Source organism: Spea bombifrons, chromosome 4 (genome assembly GCF_027358695.1).
Source record: "Spea bombifrons isolate aSpeBom1 chromosome 4, aSpeBom1.2.pri, whole genome shotgun sequence".
NCBI classification, from domain to species: Eukaryota; Metazoa; Chordata; class Amphibia; order Anura; family Pelobatidae; genus Spea; species Spea bombifrons.
In genome coordinates, this window is record NC_071090.1 from 75,079,410 (window position 1) to 75,102,653 (window position 23,244).

The following is a 23,244-nucleotide window of genomic DNA, read 5'->3' on the forward strand; positions in this document are numbered from 1 at the left end:
CCAGACTCCATCAGAAGCTGTAATGCTCAGTAAGGAGGCCTTGCATCTTGACTGTGTATTCTCTGACATGTTATACAATTAAGAACTGGATTCCCAACGTAAACAATTCCAGACCTTCTCGGTTAACAATACAAGGACAACTGTCTCTCTTGCTGGGAATTTCCCATTGGAGAACGTGTGTTTTTCTGAAACTGCTGTGTTTCTAAACGATACATTCTTTCTGTCAGTTTAGTGGGACACCCGGAGGTTTATTAGCTATTCAGATAATATAGAGCATTTAAAGTCAGTGAGGTCCTCATAGGCCCAGAATAATGCATAGTTTCATGATTCTTCTCCCAAGTGAAACACCTTCCCAACAGTATTTCATAAAGTTTAAAGGTTGTGAATTAGCCCCTCTTCAATTGGTTACATTATTTTCACGTAAAAGAGAATGACGTGTGACCCAATACAGAGGTTACCCTGGTCTTTCTTACTTAAGCTCCTGTGTCATGGCAAGAAGATCTGGAATCCCGTTCATTACAACTTCCAGGGTACTGTGAACCTGCAGAACACAACGTGGTAAGTATCGATTGGCTGCCTGTTTATTTAAGTTTTTCTTTATTGTTTTGCTTCAGATATTTACCCTTTTGTGACACAGAGCTAGGGATACAAGGTGCTTGGGGACTTATTTTAACGTTTTATAGTTTTCAATTTTTTCATTTTTATTATTACTTTTTTATTCTCTTTTTTTACATTTTTTTTTTGACTGGAGATCCCTATGATGTCTTTAAAGACAGGAATCACTCCTGGAACTCGATGGCACCCCTTATGTCATGGCGACATCACTGGAGTCTTTATTATTTTATTTTTTAACTATTTTTAAATTTTTAGGTTTCTTTATATTTTTTGAAGAGGGATGAACACTGTTTCTTCCTATTTTCACTTTGATCCCTCTGGTGCTCGTCACAGAGATCAGTAAGCAAGGCTCCATTGCCCTCCATTTCTGATTGCAGTACCTGTAATCAGCCACATCAGAGTTTTCAGGGAGGTGGGAGTTTTCAGGCCCTCTAGGAAAGATTACTGTGAATGTTTTTTTGGTGGTGTCAGCGCTGAAACGTAGCTGTGGGGGGGGGGGGCGTTGGTTAAATAACCATAGTCCCTCCCCCAACTACAGGCTAATATACATTAACCTTAACATTTGTCTACATCACTGAGGCCAGCTCAAGTGTAATGTCATGGGTGCAAATTCACTAGTAACCAAGTTTCAACAAGTCAATGCTAACTGCATCCAGGCTGAGGTTATATGAGTATGAGTGAGGATAGAGCTAAACAGAGTAGGAGGCACTCAGTATGTTAAGGTCTCCATGTGCTCAAACACTTAATCCACTGATAATGTCTGGATTAGGTCAATTTGAGGTTTTGTGGATTAAACCATTAAAGAGGACCATTTACTGTTACATGTTACTTGGAAAGCCAAAATGTGTTTAAAGTAGCTCCTTTCTATTAACAGTGATTTGTTTAAACAAATTGCTTCCTTTTCCCAGGTGTTAGATTATTATGTTTTAATAGCATTTATTGGAATTGTATTATGTAATTACTATGTGTGTGCTGACTGGTTTGTGATATGTGTGTGTGTGTATATATATATATAATTAATGATAAGAATAACTAAATAAGAAACATTTATATTTAAACAGTTTCAGAAAAATGATTGCATTTTGTAAAATACTTTATCTTCTGCTGGAGAATAAAAACAGGAAACAAAAATGTTAAGCTTTTAATCCTTAAAATCCTAAGCGGTTTAAGACCGTGGTGCACTAAGTAATGAATGAAGTGAAAGAGGGAAGGGGGTAGCATTTTGTGTAAGTTGGAAATAGTAGTCACCTGCAATCCCTACATGCTCACAAATTTAGAAACAGACATATCAACATTTGTTCTTATTAAAAAGGATCTCATAATTAATATTCAAATATTGGTAGAACTTGCTTTAAGGGTTACTTTTAGACAAATGTGGTCATAACCACAATTTCAAATCAACGCAGTGCTACAGGTTACTATGAATATATATATATTTTAAATTAGTTGCCATTTGTACAGTTATTCATACAAATCAATTAATCGGAACAGTAGTTATATCAGTGAGATTGCCTATAGCAGTGATGTTTTTCCCTTGGGCACTGCCCTAGGCTCAACCCAGGGCAGAAACCCCAAATGCCATCCTCAGTGCCGGAATATGATGTGTTAAAGAAGTGCAGAGCCAAGTACGGCGTACAATGCTTACTATGGAGGATGTGTTGGTTTAGCACAGTCTTCCATAGTGTAAATCACATTACAATATATATATATAGAGCGTACCTACAATAATTATTACACCCCCGGCTTCTTTCTCTTTCTCTTTTTTTTTTCTTTTTCTTTTTTGTTTTCTTTGCTAGATTATTAGACATAACTGCTTGTTTGATAATAAGTATTGGTACTGCTGCTGAAAAATATTTGTATTTACGAATTATGGCATGTCCCCCTTCCTTATTTCTCTTCTGTTATCCCTTATTTTGCTTAAAAAAATCTTAAATAAACATTTGAAATAAAAAAAATAAAAAAAATATATATAGGGCCAACAGATTCAGTAGTGTTGTTACAAACAGTAGGATAATTAAAATTCATACTCAATGAGAAACTGGTACCAAAGGAGAAGATGGCCCTGCTCTTGCGAGCTTGTAATTTAGTTGTTGTAGTAAATGGGCTGGTTGGGGGGGATCATAGATCACCTTTGTAAGCAGCTCTTTGAGCAGTGGCACGCTGAGAGGCCTATTCGACCAACTGATTGACATTTCCAGAGCAACTACTTCCCCCTGGACCATCAACCTAAGGCTAGGACCCAGAAGGTCTTAATGTAGCACTGGGACAGATGTTCACACCAGTGTCTGGATTTCCCAAAACTGCTGGTAACTGTACATGGGCAGCACCCCTTTTTTGCTGATTTGTGACCAACAAGGCACTAATGTTATGAATTGTCTCCAACAGCCGCCCCTCACTGCGTAAGCCATTACTCACATGTTCCTTTACAGTAGTGGTCTCGTTAGCTGCAGATCGGCTTAGAATATCCCTATGCCTTCTCTGCTCTTCCACTGTCATGGTTAATCTCTTATTCAGCACTGTCAGCTCTTCTAGCAGCCGGGCCTGCCCATTCAGTACCATGTCCAATTCTCGCTGACTGTCTGACTCAAACAGCTCCTCATCTGCAAGAAAGGTTAACAGGGATGAAAGCCACATGTTATTTACTAAAACAGTCATTTTCATTCATTCAAATCCATCACCTCAAAGCTTCATTAATAATGAAAGAAAAAGTAGTGAGGAAGCAGAGGGACTGTGCTAATAGAATCAAATTACTTTTGTATATACAGTTGATATAATAATAGAATATTAGTTATATAGATCCAACATTAGGCAGCGAGTAGAAATGCTAATAAAAGCAAAAAAAAAGAAGAAACCAAAAACTCACAATCAAATTATCTTGGAAAGTAAAAAGCAATTTAAATAATTAACTAAATAGGATTCTACTATAGCAGGACTCTGAGTTTATTAGGTGACCTCAACTTCAACAAAACTTCAACTGGTGCAAGTCTGAAGTTCATTGAGATGAGTGAAAGAAGTAGAATGCAGGAGAACTCTAAGCGTAAGTTTATGCTTATGTTTTCATTAGTACAATTATCAATTAGAATCCTATTCAACAATTACAATTCATTAATTACAATTATTAATTAGTTTTGGAAAAAATATAATACTAGGTATGTGACAGAAATAATGTGTTTATCCAGTCCACACAAAAGCAGAACAGTGCTCCATAACATAGTAACTCGAGGTACATGGGGATGAAAGACCAAAAGATTCTGAGGCGGCCCCAGGTACTCGCTACCTAAGAAGGAGCCTGAAGTGGTTTCAGCTAGTCCGTCCCCTGTTGCTGACCCCTAGCACGGTAGCGCTGGAACAGGGCCGGCCTGGTACCCAGGAGGCGGCTGTGCGGGTCACACAACCTACTGGAATGGGGGCGCAGGCTACTGTTTTCAATCCATATGTGGTGTCTGTGGCTATTTGGGGAGTGTTGGGTTGTATCATTTAGTACATAGCCCAACTACCTTCATAGATATATTTGCTTTTTTTTATAGATGCAAACAACAAAGGGGTCTATCACATGTCACCCTAGGGTCCTGACTTTGTTTAGGGTGCTCCATCTGAAAGTCTTTCTTATTCTTCTCTAATTCTTTCTGGAACTCTTCAAACTCCTTAAGGAACTTTTCCTTCTCATCTTCAGGGATCTTTGCTGCTGGAGACTGGTGATAAAGAAAGGTGTAAAACGTTCAGCTCTGTCAGCATTAAAAAAGCAAATACATCAACAACATTTTAACAAAAATATTTGAGGAATAATATCATGTAACTGTAACTCAACCAACACTTAGAATTGAGCAACTACATCATGTGTAACATAATTAAGTATAACGTAACAAGGAAAACACTAAGGTTTTGTGTCACTTCCCAGTAAGAACCACTCAAGACTACAGCTCAAGGGTGAATTAAGAAAAAAATCTTAAAAAGCTGATTTAGAGTGACTTGCCAGCTGCCATTGCAATATAACCCCAATGGAGCTTGATCTCTTCTTTCCCTTTAATTAAGTGCATATATATTGGTTGAAATATTAAATTTATTGTAAGCCAGTTCAACACAAAATAATATATAATGATGACGCACCTCATCCCAGGTTTTGCTCAGACTGTATGTCATGAACGAAAGCACATCATGATCATCTGCAATAGACACAAGAACAAAAATAATTATCACAGTATGTGTGTGTGCTTACCTTGGTGGAAACTCATTTCACCCAGTTGCTGGGAAAAAACACTATATGTCATTAAACCGGAAAGGCTTTGACACTCTAATATGTATTTTATCATTACCTCTTGTTTGTGTAAGTCAAATTGTTATGGTATGCACTACTTGTTATGCCCTGTTGTAAAACATATCCCGGTCTAGGCCTGAGGGCGGCACGTTCCTGGTACAAACCCAGAGGACAGATCTCCCTCTTAGGCGATTAAACACCCTGCTATCCCGCAGCACAACGAGCCGATTAGGGAGATTATTGACCCCCCAAACCGGCCTATTTATGCTATGGAAGCTGTGCCGGCTCAGAACAGCCTCCATAGACTTCATTAAAAGGTGCCTTGTTCTTTTAATATACAGCGTGCTGGGATGTGATGTCAGTTTCCGTTCCGATAAAACAAATAATTCCTAAAATTCTGAATATCAGATGGATTTAAAAGTTTAAAAAAAAAGACAAAAACTGTTACTGTGATACGATTTCTCTATTTTGTATGCACTGGTGGTGCCTGTTCACTATGTAGAGGAGAGTTATGGTTTCTATTAGACTTGGGCACCAGGGGGCTCTTCGTGTTCGTCTTCGTGCTCGTCTTCGGGGGAAAAAAAATCTTCGTATTCCGCGAATATTCGCCCGTTCCTGTCTTCTCTTCGGGCGAATATTCGCGGACATTCTTCGTGCTCGTTTAATCTTCGTTTTCCTCCTGGTTGCCTAGCAGGGGTTAATACGGGGTTAATAACACATCACAGCAGCAGCAGCTGCCGTGAAGGTACGTGTGTGCAGCTCTATTGGTCGTTTCGGCAGGGGGCTGGTCTGGCATCAACGAGTGAATTGCAGAACTGCAGAATGCACTTCATTCGTTGATGGCAGGCGAGCCCCCTGCCGAAACGACCAATAGAGTTGCACACACATACCGAGGTGTACTGTCCATAGATGTTTAATAAAAGAATAGGGAATATTTTACATTTTTAAATTGATTTTGGACCACTTTACATGCCTAACATTTGCTACCTATTTACAATGGCATACTTTGCAACAACCCAACTTACTTATTGGACAGGACTGGAAAATAGCAGGACTGTCCACCAAAATCTTGGGTGTGTTGGCAGGTATGCTGATGGAAAAATGTTGGACAAGAACTAAAAAATAGCTTAGGGTTAATGTACGGTTATGTTTAAGATTAGTAGCAGTGCACTGGTTTGGTTAAAGATGGATTATGTCTAAATAATAATAATTTAATTTTAATGTTTTTTTTAAAAAAAAAAATAGGGGTTTATTTAAATGTATTTTAAAGTTAGATTTATTATTTAGTACTTGATTATATTTATTAAATGTTTATAGTAGCGTTACCTACCAAGCTATAACTACCTATGTGTATTTGCATTTTGCATACCTAGTTTAGCTAAATTAGATGGGACAGGACTGGAAAAAAGCAGGACTGTCCCTGAAAAAGTTGGGTCTGTTGGCAGGTATGTGGATGGAAAAATGTTATAGGGTGAAGTGTGAGTTATAGTGTTAATGTAATGCTATTAGTGAGTGAAGGCCAGGGAAAATAACAAGGAAAACGTCCTTGTGTTTTGTGCATTGTAAGTGTGTGTGTATGTGTGTTATGTGTGATGTCACTGTGTGTTATATGTGTTATATGTGTTATTGTGTGTGTTATGTTTGGTTGGTTGTGTATCAGAAGGAAAATAATGAAATGGAAAAGGAAATGGGAAAGGCAAATGAGTGGGCAATTGGCGACCCGCTCACCTGTTTCACCCCAGGGCAAAGCACCCAAACACTGTCAGTCTTAGACGTTTGGCAGCAGACTTCCAGAGCTCAGACACTAGGCCCTAGCGTAAGCTGGCCACTCCGGCGGAGGTAGCAGGCGTTGCCACACCGCAAACAGAGGCAGCCAGGGGGGAGAAACTGCCCTTACCATTAGGGACATTTTGGGCATGACTCTAGCCAGGAAGCGAACTGGCAGAGAAGAGATGCTGGCACCACCACCAGCAGCAGCATTGAAAAGGCGAATGAGTGGGCAATTGGCGACCCACTCACCTGTTTCACCCCAGGGCAAAGCACCCAAACACTGTCAGTCTTAGACGTTTGGCAGCAGACTTCCAGAGCTCAGACACAAGGCCCTAGCGTAAGCTGGCCACTCCGGCGGAGGTAGCAGGCGTTGCCACACCGCAGACAGAGGCAGCCAGGGGGGAGAAACTGCCCTTACCATTAGGGACATTTGATTCATGACACTAGCCAGGAAGCGAACTGGCATCGAAGAGACACTGGCACCACCAGCAGCAGCAGCAGCAGCAGCAGAATTGGGAAAGGCGAATGAGTGGGCAATTGGCGACCCACTCACCTGTTTCACCCCAGGGCAAAGCACCCAAACACTGTCAGTCTTAAACGTTTGGCAGCAGACTTCCAGAGCTCAGACACAAGGCCCTAGCGTAAGCTGGCCACTCCGGCGGAGGTAGCAGGCGTTGCCACACCGCAGACAGAGGCAGCCAGGGGGGAGAAACTGCCCTTACCATTAGGGACATTTGATTCATGACACTAGCCAGGAAGCGAACTGGCATCGAAGAGACACTGGCACCACCAGCAGCAGCAGCAGCAGCAGAATTGGGAAAGGCGAATGAGTGGGCAATTGGCGACCCACTCACCTGTTTCACCCCAGGGCAAAGCACCCAAACACTGTCAGTCTTAAACGTTTGGCAGCAGACTTCCAGAGCTCAGACACAAGGCCCTAGCGTAAGCTGGCCACTCCGGCGGAGGTAGCAGGCGTTGCCACACCGCAGACAGAGGCAGCCAGGAGGGAGAAACTGCCCTTACCATTAGGGACATTTGATTCATGACACTAGCCAGGAAGCGAACTGGCAGAGAAGAGACACTGGCACCACCACCAGCAGCAGCAGCAGAATTGGGAAAGGCGAATGAGTGGGCAATTGGCGACCCACTCACCTGTTTCACCCCAGGGCAAAGCACCCAAACACTGTCAGTCTTAGACGTTTGGCAGCAGACTTCCAGAGCTCAGACACAAGGCCCTAGCGTAAGCTGGCCACTCCGGCGGAGGTAGCAGGCGTTGCCACACCGCAGACAGAGGCAGCCAGGGGGGAGAAACTGCCCTTACCATTAGGGACATTTGATTCATGACACTAGCCAGGAAGCGAACTGGCATCGAAGAGACACTGGCACCACCAGCAGCAGCAGCAGCAGCAGAATTGGGAAAGGCGAATGAGTGGGCAATTGGCGACCCACTCACCTGTTTCACCCCAGGGCAAAGCACCCAAACACTGTCAGTCTTAAACGTTTGGCAGCAGACTTCCAGAGCTCAGACACAAGGCCCTAGCGTAAGCTGGCCACTCCGGCGGAGGTAGCAGGCGTTGCCACACCGCAGACAGAGGCAGCCAGGGGGGAGAAACTGCCCTTACCATTAGGGACATTTGATTCATGACACTAGCCAGGAAGCGAACTGGCAGAGAAGAGACACTGGCACCACCACCAGCAGCAGCAGCAGAATTGGGAAAGGCGAATGAGTGGGCAATTGGCGACCCACTCACCTGTTTCACCCCAGGGCAAAGCACCCAAACACTGTCAGTCTTAGACGTTTGGCAGCAGACTTCCAGAGCTCAGACACAAGGCCCTAGTGTAAGCTGGCCACTCCGGCGGAGGTAGCAGGCGTTGCCACACCGCAGACAGAGGCAGCCAGGGGGGAGAAACTGCCCTTACAATTAGGGACATTTTGGGCATGACTCTAGCCAGGAAGCGAACTGGCAGAGAAGAGATGCTGGCACCACCACCACCACCACCAGCAGCATTGAAAAATTGGAAAGGCGAATGAGTGGGCAATTGGCGACCCACTCACCTGTTTCACCCCAGGGCAAAGCACCCAAACACTGTCAGTCTTAGACGTTTGGCAGCAGACTTCCAGAGCTCAGACACTAGGCCCTAGCGTAAGCTGGCCACTCCGGCGGAGGTAGCAGGCGTTGCCACACCGCAGACAGAGGCAGCCAGGGGGGAGAAACTGCCCTTACCATTAGGGACATTTGATTCATGACACTAGCCAGGAAGCGAACTGGCATCGAAGAGACACTGGCACCACCAGCAGCAGCAGCAGCAGCAGAATTGGGAAAGGCGAATGAGTGGGCAATTGGCGACCCACTCACCTGTTTCACCCCAGGGCAAAGCACCCAAACACTGTCAGTCTTAGACGTTTGGCAGCAGACTTCCAGAGCTCAGACACTAGGCCCTAGCGTAAGCTGGCCACTCCGGCGGAGGTAGCAGGCGTTGCCACACCGCAGACAGACGCAGCCAGAGGGGAGAAACTGCCCTTACCACTAGGGACATTTTGGGCATGACTCTAGCCAGGAAGCGAACTGGCAGAGAAGAGATGCTGGCACCACCACCAGCAGCAGCATTGAAAAGGCGAATGAGTGGGCAATTGGCGACCCACTCACCTGTTTCACCCCAGGGCAAAGCATCCAAACACTGTCAGTCCTTGGCGTTTGGGAGCGGACTTCCAGAGCTCAGACACAAGGCCCTAGCGTAAGCTGGCTACATTGGCGGAGGTAGCAGGCGTTGCCACACCGCAGCAAGTGCAACCAGGGGGGAGAAACTGCCCTCACCATCAGGGACATTCGAGGCATGACACTAGCCAGGAAGCGAACTGGCATTGAAGAGAGACACTGGCACCACCACCAGCAGAATTGGGAAAGGCGAATGAGTGGGCAATTGACGACCCGCTCACCTGTTTCACCCCAGGGCAAAGCATCCAAACACTGTCAGTCCTTGGCGTTTGGGAGCGGACTTCCAGAGCTCAGACACAAGGCCCTAGCGTAAGCTGGCTACATTGGCGGAGGTAGCAGGCGTTGCCACACCGCAGCAAGTGCAACCAGGGGGGAGAAACTGCCCTTACCATAAGGGACATTTGAGGCATGACACTAGCCAGGAAGCGAACTGGCAGAGAAGAGACACTGGCACCACCACCAGCAGCAGCATTGGAAAAGGCGAATGAGTGGGCAATTGACGACCCGCTCACCTGTTTCACCCCAGGGCAAAGCATCCAAACACTGTCAGTCCTTGGCGTTTGGGAGCGGACTTCCAGAGCTCAGACACAAGGCCCTAGCGTAAGCTGGCTACATTGGCGGAGGTAGCAGGCGTTGCCACACCGCAGCAAGTGCAACCAGGGGGGAGAAACTGCCCTTACCATAAGGGACATTTGAGGCATGACACTAGCCAGGAAGCGAACTGGCAGAGAAGAGACACTGGCACCACCACCAGCAGCAGCATTGGAAAAGGCGAATGAGTGGGCAATTGACGACCCGCTCACCTGTTTCACCCCAGGGCAAAGCATCCAAACACTGTCAGTCCTTGGCGTTTGGGAGCGGACTTCCAGAGCTCAGACACAAGGCCCTAGCGTAAGCTGGCTACATTGGCGGAGGTAGCAGGCGTTGCCACACCGCAGCAAGTGCAACCAGGGGGGAGAAACTGCCCTTACCATAAGGGACAATTAAGGCATGACACTAGCCAGGAAGCGAACTGGCAGAGAAGAGATGCTGGCACCAGCAGCAGCAGCAGCAGCAGCAGCAGCAGCATTGGAAAAGGCAAATGAGTGGGCAATTGACGACCCGCTCACCTGTTTCACCCCAGGGCAAAGCATCCAAAGACTGTCAGTCCTTGGCGTTTGGGAGCGGACTTCCAGAACTCAGACACAAGGCCCTAGCGTAAGCTGGCTACATTGGCGGAGGTAGCAGGCGTTGCCACACCGCAGCAAGTGCAACCAGGGGGGAGAAACTGCCCTTACCATAAGGGACATTTGAGGCATGACACTAGCCAGGAAGCGAACTGGCAGAGAAGAGACACTGGCACCACCACCAGCAGCAGCATTGGAAAAGGCGAATGAGTGGGCAATTGACGACCCGCTCACCTGTTTCACCCCAGGGCAAAGCATCCAAAGACTGTCAGTCCTTGGCGTTTGGGAGCGGACTTCCAGAACTCAGACACAAGGCCCTAGCGTAAGCTGGCTACACCGGCGGAGGTAGCAGGCGTTGCCACACCGCAGCAAGTGCAACCAGGGGGGAGAAACTACCCTCACCATCAGGGACATTCGAGGCATGACACTAGCCAGGAAGCGAACTGGCATTGAAGAGAGACACTGGCACCACCACCAGCAGCAGCAGAATTGGGAAAGGCGAATGAGTGGGCAATTGACGACCCGCTCACCTGTTTCACCCCAGGGCAAAGCATCCAAAAACTGTCAGTCCTTGGCGTTTGGGAGCGGACTTCCAGAACTCAGACACAAGGCCCTAGCGTAAGCTGGCTACACCGGCGGAGGTAGCAGGCGTTGCCACACCGCAGCAAGTGCAACCAGGGGGGAGAAACTACCCTCACCATCAGGGACATTCGAGGCATGACACTAGCCAGGAAGCGAACTGGCATTGAAGAGAGACACTGGCACCACCACCAGCAGCAGCAGCAGCAGCATTGGAAAAGGCGAATGAGTGGGCAATTGACGACCCGCTCACCTGTTTCACCCCAGGGCAAAGCATCCAAAAACTGTCAGTCCTTGGCGTTTGGGAGCGGACTTCCAGAACTCAGACACAAGGCCCTAGCGTAAGCTGGCTACACCGGCGGAGGTAGCAGGCGTTGCCACACCGCAGCAAGTGCAACCAGGGGGGAGAAACTACCCTCACCATCAGGGACATTCGAGGCATGACACTAGCCAGGAAGCGAACTGGCATTGAAGAGAGACACTGGCACCACCACCAGCAGCAGCGTTGGAAACGGAAAAAGGTGAATGAGTGGGCAATTGACGACCCACTCACCTGTTTCACCCCAGGGCAAAGCATCCAAAGACTGTCAGTCCTAGGCGTTTGGGAGCGGACTTACAGAGCTCAGACACTAGGCCCTAGCGTAAATTGGCTACACCAGCGGAGGTAGCAGGCATTGCCACACCGCAGCAAGTGCAACCAGGGGGAGAAACTACCTTAAACATTAGAGAGAAAAAATTTAACTTTCCAAGCTAAGAGCTGGGTAACCCAATTTGGGCAGATTGAATTTAAGAAAGGCAATCTGCTCCATCAGATGAGGTGCCATGCGTGAGCGCTGTGGACTCAGTATGTTTCCAGTCATAGAAAACACGCGCTCACTTTGAACAGTGGTTGGCGGACATGATAGAAGCTGCTGCGCAACCCATGAGAGTGCAGGCCACACACTCTTCTTTTCATCCCAGTAGCTAAGAGGATCAACATTAGGAGCAGAAGGAACTTCACAGAGGTAAAGTTTGACCATTTCAGCAGCACTACTCTCCTTTCTGCTGCTAGCTCTGTCAGATGGTCCAACTATACTGCCAAGTGCCTCTTCCCAAAACGCAGCTGCTCCACTCAGCTGTGTTGTGCTGCTTGTGGCACTGCTGCTGATGCTGCTGCTAGGGGTAGCAGACCACATCATCTCTTCCTCCTCCTGCACCTCACCCTCCTCGGACAGCATTCCCATTTTACGCTGCCAGTCACGCACCTTGTTGACCAATTGCTCCCGGTAGCTACTGAGAACATTGAATTTCAAAGCTAGCTTTCCCTTAATTCTTGGATCACAAAGGCACGCTAGCATCATTTCGGCACTCTTTTCCATTCGCTTGCGAAGGTGTACTTTTAGCAGATCCTTCAGCTTCCTGACTATGGCTGCTACGTCAGGATGTAGAGTGCCACCTTGAACAGCCTCACGGTTTCCAAGGAACACATCCATCTTGCTGCCTAGATGGGAGAACACTGGGATTACCTGGGCCAGACTGGCAGTGTTTGAGCTTAAATTTTCTGTGGCATCCCTGAATGGTTTAAGGACTGCCACTAGCTGGGCGATCACTGTCCAATCCTCCCTATTCAATGGAGAGGTAATCCCTATATTGTGCTCTGAGGCAAGATTATGGATTGCCCTCTGCTGCTCCAAAATCCTCTCTAGCATGTCTAACGTGGAGTTCCACCGTGTACTGACATCCTGACGTAGGCAGTGTACGGGAAGACCTGACCTCTCTTGCTCTTCCCTCAAAAGTTGGCTAGCCTTAACACTATGGTGAAAGTGCCCAGCGATCTTTCTGCAGCGGGACAGAACTACTGCTGCCACATTAGTTCCTTCTGACATTGCTGCCTTCACTACAAGATGGATGATGTGGGCTGCACAGCGCACACCAACAATATGACCATCTCGCAGCGCTTTCACCATATTGGCACCTCCGTCAGTTACCACAAAACCAACTTCAACATTGGTGCCCGCCTCTGCTCCCACCCAAAGGCTAAACATTTTCCTAATCGCATGCAGAATATTTTGGGAAGTGTGCTTTTCATCCATCACTTCTGCATGGAGAAGGAATGATCGGTAGCCTGCTGCAGCAACTTCCTTAGACACACCGGGCTGCCACCAGTGTGCTGTCAAAGAAAGAAAGGCATGCTGGGCGCTAGGTGCACTCCACAAATCTGTAGTGAAATGAACACACTGACCAGCAGCCTTGGAAAGCTCCTCTTTCACTGCTGCAACACAGGACCGATACAGCGAGGGGACAATGTTCCTGCTGAAAGTGGAACGTGACGGAACTGTGTATTGTGGAGCCACAGCCGCCATCAATTGTTTGAAAGGCTCCCCTTCAATCATGGAGAAGGATGCCCCTCCAACAGCAATGAACTGACCAATAAGTCGCGTTACTTTATTGGCCTGCTGTTTGGGCATCGTTCTCTTGGAGTGGAATGCCCCAAATTCTTCCAGGGTGGGCTGGGCATGCAGTGCTCCAACCTGCCTTGGTCTCTGGCTGCCAGCACTAGTTGCTGCTGCTGCTGCTGCTGCTGCTATTGGCTCAGAAGAAGAAGCTGTTGGGGTTTTTCCACGGCCACCAGCTATGCTGCCTGCACTAAGTTTTACCTCTGCATCTTTCCCCAATAGCACAGCGTTGTGTTGAGTGCTGAGGTGATGCTTCATGCTAGCACTGGTAAAATGGCCAGACACTTTCCCTCTGCTTATTAGCTTCCCACAATGTTTGCACTTTCCATAGCGCCCTTCTTCAACATTTTCAAAGTGCTCCCAAATTGGGGCGCGCATAGCCTTGGAGTGTGCCTTGGGTGCTGCTCTTACTGCTCGGGGTGGATGAACAGAGGCAGAACTAGTGGTGGTGGGACTGGTGGTAACAGTACTGGCCATAGTGGGACTGCTAATTGCTTTAGATTTGCTAGGTTTTGCTGCTGCTGCTGGTGGTGGTGATGGTGATGATCGTAGCGGAGAAGGTGGAGGCTCAGGGGAAAATTGTGCACTAGTCATTTGGACACTGCTCCCTGAGGAATCTGATTCCTGACCACTCATCTCCTCTACTTCCTCTGGCTCATAGTCTAGCTCTTCATTAGCCAGATCGAATGGAATTCCTGCTAGGCTGGAGCTAAGACTGATATCGTCGTGAGACTCGTGACTAGTAGTAGTGCGAGCAGGAAGAATAGACTCTGCACTTGGCCTCTCAGTCTCAGGCTCCTCTGCTACCTCGCTAGGTGGAGTTCCACTATGTGTAGCCCTCTCTCTAACTGTCTTTACAAAAATTTTGTAAGGACTTGGTGGCTTGCTAGAGGTACTAGGAGGACATGGCGTGGCGGTACCAGTGGGAACAGTAGGCGCAGCACTAGTGGTGGTAGAGGCGGTAGAGGTGGGGGTGGTGGTGGTGGTTTTCCCTACAAAGGAATGAGATCGCTTTGGTTTGGGACCCCTCTGAGTCTTGCTGCTAATTTGGCTCTGCTTGGTACCTTGCATGCTGCTGGTGGATGGGGAAGATGCTGCTTGGGGCAAAAGGCACTTCTTTTTAGTCACTGGGCTGGTACTACTTGTGCTACCCTTTAACTTTGAACGTGCTTCTGGTGCTTTAGGCTTTCCGTAAAAAACCATAGAGCTTGTGGGCCTAGCCGCACTACTACTGCCTGCTTTTGGTGCCTTTCCTTTACTTGATGATCCTTCAAGCAATGCTTCCCCAAATGATAAGCGAGAGCTTGGCCTACTTGGCCGACTAGACTGACGCAAAGGCTGCATCTTAGAACTGGTGGTGGTGCTGGTGGTGGTGCTGGTGGTGGTGGTGGTAGATGGAGCTTGTCCCTCCTTAGTCCCAAAAGGAGGATCCATTTCAAATTTTGTGTTGTGTGTGTAGTGTAGTGTAGTGTAGTGTAGTGTAGTGTAGTGTTTAAAAAACGATAAAAAAAAAAATAAAAAAATAAAAATAAAAAAAAGGAAAAACGAATTAAAGACAAAAAAATTAGAGGAAGTTCTCTTCAGTGCTACTGCTTAAAAAGTAAAACTATGCACTACTGCACTGTGCTGTGTGCAATCTGCCAAAATCCTAAAGTTATTTAAATTATTAACTCAAGATTAACTATTTAATAACTAGCAGTATTTTATTTTTAATTTGAATTTACACGGGCCTAAGAGCTTAGCCTACTACTATGCTAGCCTAAAGCTATATTTCCTTACTATAAGTCTACCTCTAGGCAGACGCTCTCAAACCCACTAAGCTAAAGTGAGGTTAAATCAGATTCAGTATATGATTTATTAATTAATATTAAGTTATATAATATTAATAGATTAGAACTAATTTACTTATATATTATGTATTATAGATAGAAGAATATAGATTATGAATTAGAATTTAGAATTAGAATTACTTATATTATAGATTATGAATTAGAATATTATTATTTATAATATATTATAGATTAAGATTAAAGAAGATTAGAATTATTTTAGTACTACAGCTAGTAGCTTGAAGCTTTGCTTAGTACAGCTCGTCACAGTCAATTTTTCTTGAAAAGAATTAGAAATAAAATAAAATGTCACAGCAAAACAGTTATCTTCACTGCTTGCTGCACTCACTAGCCCAACAAGTTCACTTCACTGATGGACTGAGGTGAGCAAAACACTAAGGGTACTTTTAATAAAATTGAAATAAAATGTAAAATAAATGAGAAAATCTTTGCAAAACAGTTAACGTCACTGCTTGCTGATCAAAAAAAAACACAGCACTTATGCGGCTGCACTCACTAGCCCAACAAGTTCACTTCACTGATGGACTGAGGTGAGCAAAACAAATGAAATAAAATGAAAGATTAATTAAGAAAAATTGACTTGGTCTCTTACTGTTGCTAAAACAAAGCACAAACTATAGAGCTGCAGCACCAGTACTAATAAGATTAGCTGAACTATACGCTAGTAGTAATTAATTAATATTATTACTTTTATTTATAGCTAATTTAATTAACTATTAAGATAAGAAAGAATTAGAGAATTATTGATATTACTGATTTTAGATTAGACACTAGTAGATGTTCTGAATGTCTACAGTACACTCTACACTAGTATACTATTACTAACTATAACTGACAAATATATATATTTTATAATGAATTCAATTATTAATTATATTAATTAATATTACTGATTTTAAATTAGACACTAGTAGATGAATGTCTACAGTACACTCTACACTAGTATACTATAGTATATATATATATATATGACTGACAAATATATATATATATATAATATTATAATGAACTATTAAATTATAGATTCTATTAAATTGTAATTTATAAATTCTATTTAATTTATTTAAGCAGGACAGGCAATAGGCACTAGTGCCAGCCCAGGGCAAGGGCACCCCAGTGCCACTGAGGCACTGGGTGCACTGTCAACTCAACAGCACTTACACTAAAGTTGATGACAAATTAATTTTAAAAAAATTAAATTAATCAAATTATTATTATTAAATATATTAATTAAGTAGCACTGAAGTGAGGATGAAGTACACAGTGAGAAATGGCAGGCTAAGGCTTACCAGTCTCACACAGAACAGAACAATCTCTCTCTGTAACGCTCGGATGCAGCACAGCAGTGTTGCCAAAGCAGTCACAGCGAAAAATGAATGGATCTCTCAGGCAAGCTCTGGTCTTATAAAGGCGCCTTCAGAATTCAAAAAACAGCAGCACAGGCATTGGACGAGACCCTTAGCGTTACGTCACAAGAGTGAGCTGATTGGACAGACGAGGATCAGCTCACTCCTGTTTGAAATTTTGGCGGTTGCGCGGCAAAAACGAAGACGATCACGAAGAATCTTCGATTCTTCGTGATTGTGAGTCTTCGTCTTCGCCTACGGTTTGCCGGCACTGTATTCTGTTCTACGTTCCTTCGGAACGAACAAAAAAACGGCCTCTTCGTGCTCGTTTTCATGTTCGCCCGAAGACGAATGCACAAGTCTAGTTTCTATTCCCTAAATTGACTATCCATTATAAAGGATCAACACTGGCATGTTTCTCCAGCATAAAAGGCTGAGCTGTCCCTGTTTGATGCATAACTCTGTGGGTAAGAAGACTTTGAAGAAATCCATCTGATTGAACTACATCAATTTAACTACTGATTTAAGGACATAAGTTCTTATGATAATAATTATTGTAATTTGCTCTAAGAGCCAGTGAAAATTTACCAGCCAGGACTCCAGTAGAAGCTGAAATACCAAAGTATCCAGTAGATGGGATCACCATGTTTGATACCTGGGCACATAACTCATACGCATCACCTCTTGGAGATAGGCCCGTTTGCACAGAAACCTGACAGGAAAAAATAATTGATCTTATACTATGGAAGGCTATTGGAGAAACATTGCATATTAATAAGTTAGTCTGTTTCCCATGGTCAACTTACATTACATTATATCTACAAAGTAACCATTCATAGACTAAAAAGATCTAGTTTCTTCTTTTGGGGTTTAAGTAAAAGCCTTGGGGAATAACAAAAGCTAACAATGAAGAACACCTAAGCCAATGTACTAATGAAAAGCTTGCTCTTCTATAAGCTTGCTGTTCTATATAACTGCAACTCTGGGCAGCCAGCATTCCAAAGAAGAAGGAAATGTGTTTTAATTGCGTCTCAGCTTTTGGAATGAAGTTCCACAGCAGCTGGTTATGTACTTTTAAACTTCCCCGGTCTAGACTCCTGTAGATTATTATTTAGGTGGGAGAATATAAGACATAAAGTATTTACAACCTTAAGGAATGAAATCAAGACTCAAATTCAGAGAGCAAAGACAAGCACACCCAGTTTAGAGCATAGGTGGTAGTAGGATAGGAAGACCTATTAGAAACTCATATATTTCATTCATAGAAGGGAGGAACTTTCCGAGAGCCACATACTGAATACAGGAAACAAGTGATGGACAGGAAAAACTAGACAGTCATTCAAGTGGATAAGGTTACTCACCCTTAATGTCCTCTTATAGTATGATATTTTTGCTTTAAATGGGCGGATTGTGTTCCTAAAACTGAGCACACAGGAGCCCAGGGCCTGATTCATGCCGTCTCTGTTGAACAAGAATACCCATAAGACCTCCAAGTGAAGTTATATAGCCAGTATTCATTTTGTGTTTTTCAACATGTCCTGTGGTAAAATATCATTATATAGTATTGGGACACGTGACTATTACACCAACAGGGACGTTTAGGATATTGCATTCTAAATACAGAGCCATTAATATGTAGTTGGTTCCCCCTTTTGCAGCTGTAACACTTTCCGCAGAGTTTCTGTGGGAATTTATTGCACATTCACCCAGTAGAGCATTTGTGAGGTCAGGCATTGATGGATGAGAAGGCCTGGCTCTCAATCTGTGTTTCAGTTCATTTCAACATAGCTGAGGTTAGGGCTCTATGTAGCCCAGTCAAGTTCTTCCACACCAAACCCATCCAATCATGTCTTTATGGACCTTGCTTTATGCACTGGGGCACAGTCATGCTGGAATAGAAAAGGGCCTTCCCCAAACTGTTCCCACAAAACTAGAAGTGTAATATTGTCAAACATTTCTTGGTATGCAGAAACATTAAGCTTTCCCTTCACTGGAAGTAAGGGGCCCAACTCTATCCATGAAAAGCAGCCCCATTCCATTACTTTACAGTTGGCACAATACAGTCAGCCAGGTAAAGTTCTACTGGCATCCGCCAAACTCGCCCATCAGACTGCTAAACAGAGAAGCGTGATTTATCACTCCAGAGAACATGTTCTCACTGCTGCAGAGTCCAGCGGTGGCATGTTTTACACCGTTTGATCAGGCATTTGGCATTGTACTTGGTGATGTGAGGCTTGCATGCAGCTGTTCGGCCATGAAAACCCATTACATAAAGCCCCAGCCAGTAGAAGTTTGGAACTCTTCAGCTATGGAATCATTGACAACTTTTATGCACCTAAGCACTCGGTGACCCTGCTCTGTGACTTTACGTGGTCTTCCACTTCATGGCTGAGTTGCTGCTGTTCCTAAACACTGCCACTTTCTAGTGACCGTGGAATATCCAGCAGGGAAGAAATTTCACAAACTGACTTTTTGCAAAGGTTATATCCTATCACAGTACCATGCTTGAATTCACTGAGCCCGGTAGCTCCGAATAGCAATATAAAGATATGAAACAATACAAGCCTACAATAAACTTTGAAAATAGGTTCATTACGGGATTTGTGCTCAAAGCGGTTTATTGTAAGTACTGGCCTTAGGTAGTTGAAACAAACAAAAAAGGTCAGTCGCAGAGGGTCCCCCATAGAGGGTCTCTCTAATGATTCCACAACTTGGATCCACAAGCTCAAGGATTAACACAACAATAAATCTGGTGGAGTACGCAAAGGCAGTCACAACTCTGCTGTTGTCTCTGCATTTACTCTGAAGGTACTCTTCATGCAAAATGTAATATAGATTTTCTAATATTAAAAGTGATGGCAGGCCGTATTCCTGACAAAAGTAGATTTTTTAAAAATCCTAGCATAGGCATTCTAATTTTTATTTTTTTATTTTCATTTGATAATATTACAGGAGATGATGAAGATACATTTTCCAGCCAAGGGAATCTCAAATCTACTGAGTGTATTCCATATGACCAAGCTTCCCCAGGGAGAAGTTTGTTTGGAATAAAGCAGATGACAGTCAGTAGAATCTGCAAATAAATATGTATCTGCTTGTAGCATTTTTCACTAAATCATTTCAGATGAAACCCCACCAAGCTACTAGAGGATTAGGGTTAAGAAGACAGATTCTATCTATGCCTTGATAGCAGGAGATAGGGGGAGTGGTAGAGTGAGTTCTGCACATATGTGCGTGGGGATATTGTGAGTAGGAGTGTTAGGGAGAAAGGAGGGAGAAGCCATATGGCATGTGCTTCTCTCTAGGGACATAATAGGAAGCATAAAAGCAGAGATATATAAATTGAATGACAGATAGGAACCAATTGGCGCATCTTGTCTGCATAGCCTATCTAAAAAGCACAGCAGTTGTTGTTGATCTTAGTTCCTGCTCATGAGAGCAGTGCATCTATTCAAGGAACATTTCATTTGTCTGCTATATTATAGTCCCAGTGGTGCAAATACAGTGATGCCGTGACTGAGTATTACATTTCAAAAGAAAAGTGGCATTGCTCCAAGTAGTCCAGTGTCAAGGAGTAGGGAGATCTGTACACCCTTCTTGCAATTTTATCACCTATCTTTAATGTAACCGGCCATTACTGTACATGGCTAGAGAAAATTCACAAGTTGATATCTCAGAAGACCTACAATCAATTGTTGATTTGCATAAAGCTGGAAAGGGTCACAAAGTAATTTCGAGTTCACATATCAATCAGTCCACAGTTAAATTGTGAGAGAGATCATTTAGTACTGTGGCTATTCTCCCTAAAGGTGGGCGCCCTATCTCTGTTCATAAGTCTACCATATGCAAGACATTGAACAGACATGGAGCCACTACGCTCCAAGAAAACATTGCTGCGCACCTGAAGTTTGCCAAATTGCACCTTGACACTACGCATCACTACTGGGAAAATGTTTTATGGACTGATGAAAGTAAGGTTGAATTGTTCAGGAATAACACGTAGCACTACGTATGTTGTACCCTCATCTCCATAGTGAAATACGGTGGAGGGAACAACATGATTTGGGGCTGCTTTGCTGCCTCTGGTCCTGGACATCATTGAGGGGACAATGAATTCCCAAGTTTATCAATGTATCATACGGGATAATGTCAGGATGGCTGTTTCCCAGCTGAAGCTAAGTAGCACATCCATTAGAGGTGTTGTGGAATGACCTCAAGAGCCTTTCACACCAGACATTCTAAGAGTATGGCTGATCTTAAGAAGTTCTGTAAGGAAATAAGGTCTAAAATCCCTTCTGAGCATTGTCCATTTGTTTGAGGTAATTGCAGCCAAAGGAGATTCCTTACTTTTACTTTTTTCCATCAGCATTGTGAATGTTTAATGGGTATGTTCAATAAAAACACACAGGATTATCATTGTGTGTCTTATTAGTTTAAGCATATTGTGTTTGTCTATACTTGTGACTTACATGTAGACCAGATCACGTTTTATGATCGAACGCAGCATTTAAGATCACGTAGTCACATGACCAAGTGCAAGGGCAGGGAGATGCATGATGGCAATCATGAGAAGAGAGGGTTGCAGGTAATGTTGAGATTGAGCACAGTTCCCTTCAAGTAAATTTTACTTTAAATGTTTTCATATCAATATTCATCCATCCTGAAGTGTTTATTTCACATTGTGGTGTGTGCTTAATATGATTGCACTATATAAATCAATAAATTATATAAATATACGGCCATGGCCACCTATGGGTGTACCAAAAAGAATCTTGCACCAAGACAAAAAGAACCCCAGGCTCATCCCTGTTGCTCCAAAATGGACCTCGACTCCATTGAACATCTTTGGGAACATTTGAAAAGGAAAAAGGTGCCACACTGACATCTCTGGGATGCTCTAAAGAAGTGCTGGAATAATGTGGATTGTAAACTTCTGCACAAACTTGTAGAATCTAGGCCAGACACAGAAAAGTACGTCCTTGGTGTTGAGCGCCTTCAGCGCAGCAATCCGTTGAATGTACCACTAATGCTGGCTGCCCGGATGCCAGGCAGACCAGCTGCAGGCCATCCAGAGTACCTGTGTGCATGTGATTGTTTTTTTAACCAATCAGATGCACAGACACCTTCCATAGACAAATGTATTTGTTCTCTGTCCCAATCCATTGTGAGCTCAAGCAATTGCTGCAGGGCCTCTCGGAATGCTGGGCCATGAAGAGTCCCATAACAGGCCAAACCTATCCATGTGAGATATTGTTAAATTCAGAATTAAGGAGATACAAATTATGAGTTTTTCCGCTCATGCAACTATGCAATCAGAGAAAGAAAACTAGTGAAATTGCATATTTGGAGGGTTTGGTGGTCTGCATCATACATTCAAAATGATGATTCCCACAAATAGGTAATACATACTGTGAATGGTCATAATTCAGTTTTCCATTGTTCCCCACAATTAGTATTGTCGGATTATTCCCCTGCAAGAAAGGAAATGTTTGTTATGATCACTACCAGTGGATATGTGCCGTTCATCAAACTAATGTGCCCAATTTATTTTCTCAAACACGTGCTTGCAGAGAGGGGGTGCTGAAGACGTGGTTTTCCTAGCGTCCTAAAAACACTAAGACCAGCCCTTACAGCACCCTGCCTGCACTAAAGGGTTGTTACGGTACAGACAGTGATACACAACATTAATAACACAACCGTTATCTATAACATCTGCGTTCCCTGAAACTCCCAACTTATAGACGTGCCAGTAGAAGACTACTTTCATTTTCAATAGCCTTGGAAGCACCAGTAAACCCATAGAATACCGCATCACAAATCCTGATGAAAGATGGATTATGTATTATGATGAATATGCATGAAGGGCACTTATGGTGCAAGAGGTTGGTCTATTGGTTGCTATGGTGATAAAAAGGCCCTTTCAACTTTCCAAAGAGTCCCTTTTTAGAAACAACACGTGTACCTCATTGTTCTGACAACAGTTGCTTGTTAATGCTCCACTGTAATGTAGATCCAAAGTCTTTTGCTCACAGAGCTTCAAATGCATCTCACGAGCGATTGATTACATTATATTGTATTATTAGACAGTTTGGTAAAGACTTAAATATTCATCTTATATTTGTGTATGATGTTTATCTCAATTTGTTAGAGAACTCAAAGTAATTGTTAATCGAACACTTATGTACAAGCAGATTACACAACGTTAGGAAAAAGTACTGGTAGGACAGGAAAGCAACGTATTTGGTACCAATCTTACCATAACATCATTATCAAAGGTGTCAAATATAATTGCCACGCCGTCCCATTTATCCGCGGAGCCATATACTGTCCCTGTGCGTCCAGGCTCTTTCGTGTACCAAATGGCCTAGCGAAGACACACAATTATTACATGCATGCACAGTTGCCAATGGGGCGAAAAAATGACTCTCTCTCTCTCTAAAGTTTCACATGCTGACTACGTCTTGGTGATTTAGAAGCCTTGGTCTAATGGTTTCCTTAGTTTATGAGGGAA

General features: G+C 44.0%; 1 protein-coding gene across 1 annotated transcript in view; it reads right to left on the bottom strand.

The window, feature by feature from the left end:
* The window catches only part of LMAN1L (lectin, mannose binding 1 like), a 31,266-nt gene that overhangs the window by 5,455 nt on the left and 2,567 nt on the right, over positions 1-23,244 (bottom strand). Inside the window, exons 3-10 of the mRNA XM_053462595.1 lie at positions 22,990-23,097; positions 22,143-22,204; positions 18,095-18,194; positions 17,322-17,445; positions 4,723-4,778; positions 4,190-4,307; positions 3,031-3,215; positions 474-541 (exon numbers count right to left, since the gene is read on the bottom strand). Of these exons, the coding sequence (XP_053318570.1) occupies positions 474-541; positions 3,031-3,215; positions 4,190-4,307; positions 4,723-4,778; positions 17,322-17,445; positions 18,095-18,194; positions 22,143-22,204; positions 22,990-23,097 (821 nt within the window). The remainder of the gene's footprint in view (positions 1-473; positions 542-3,030; positions 3,216-4,189; positions 4,308-4,722; positions 4,779-17,321; positions 17,446-18,094; positions 18,195-22,142; positions 22,205-22,989; positions 23,098-23,244) is intronic.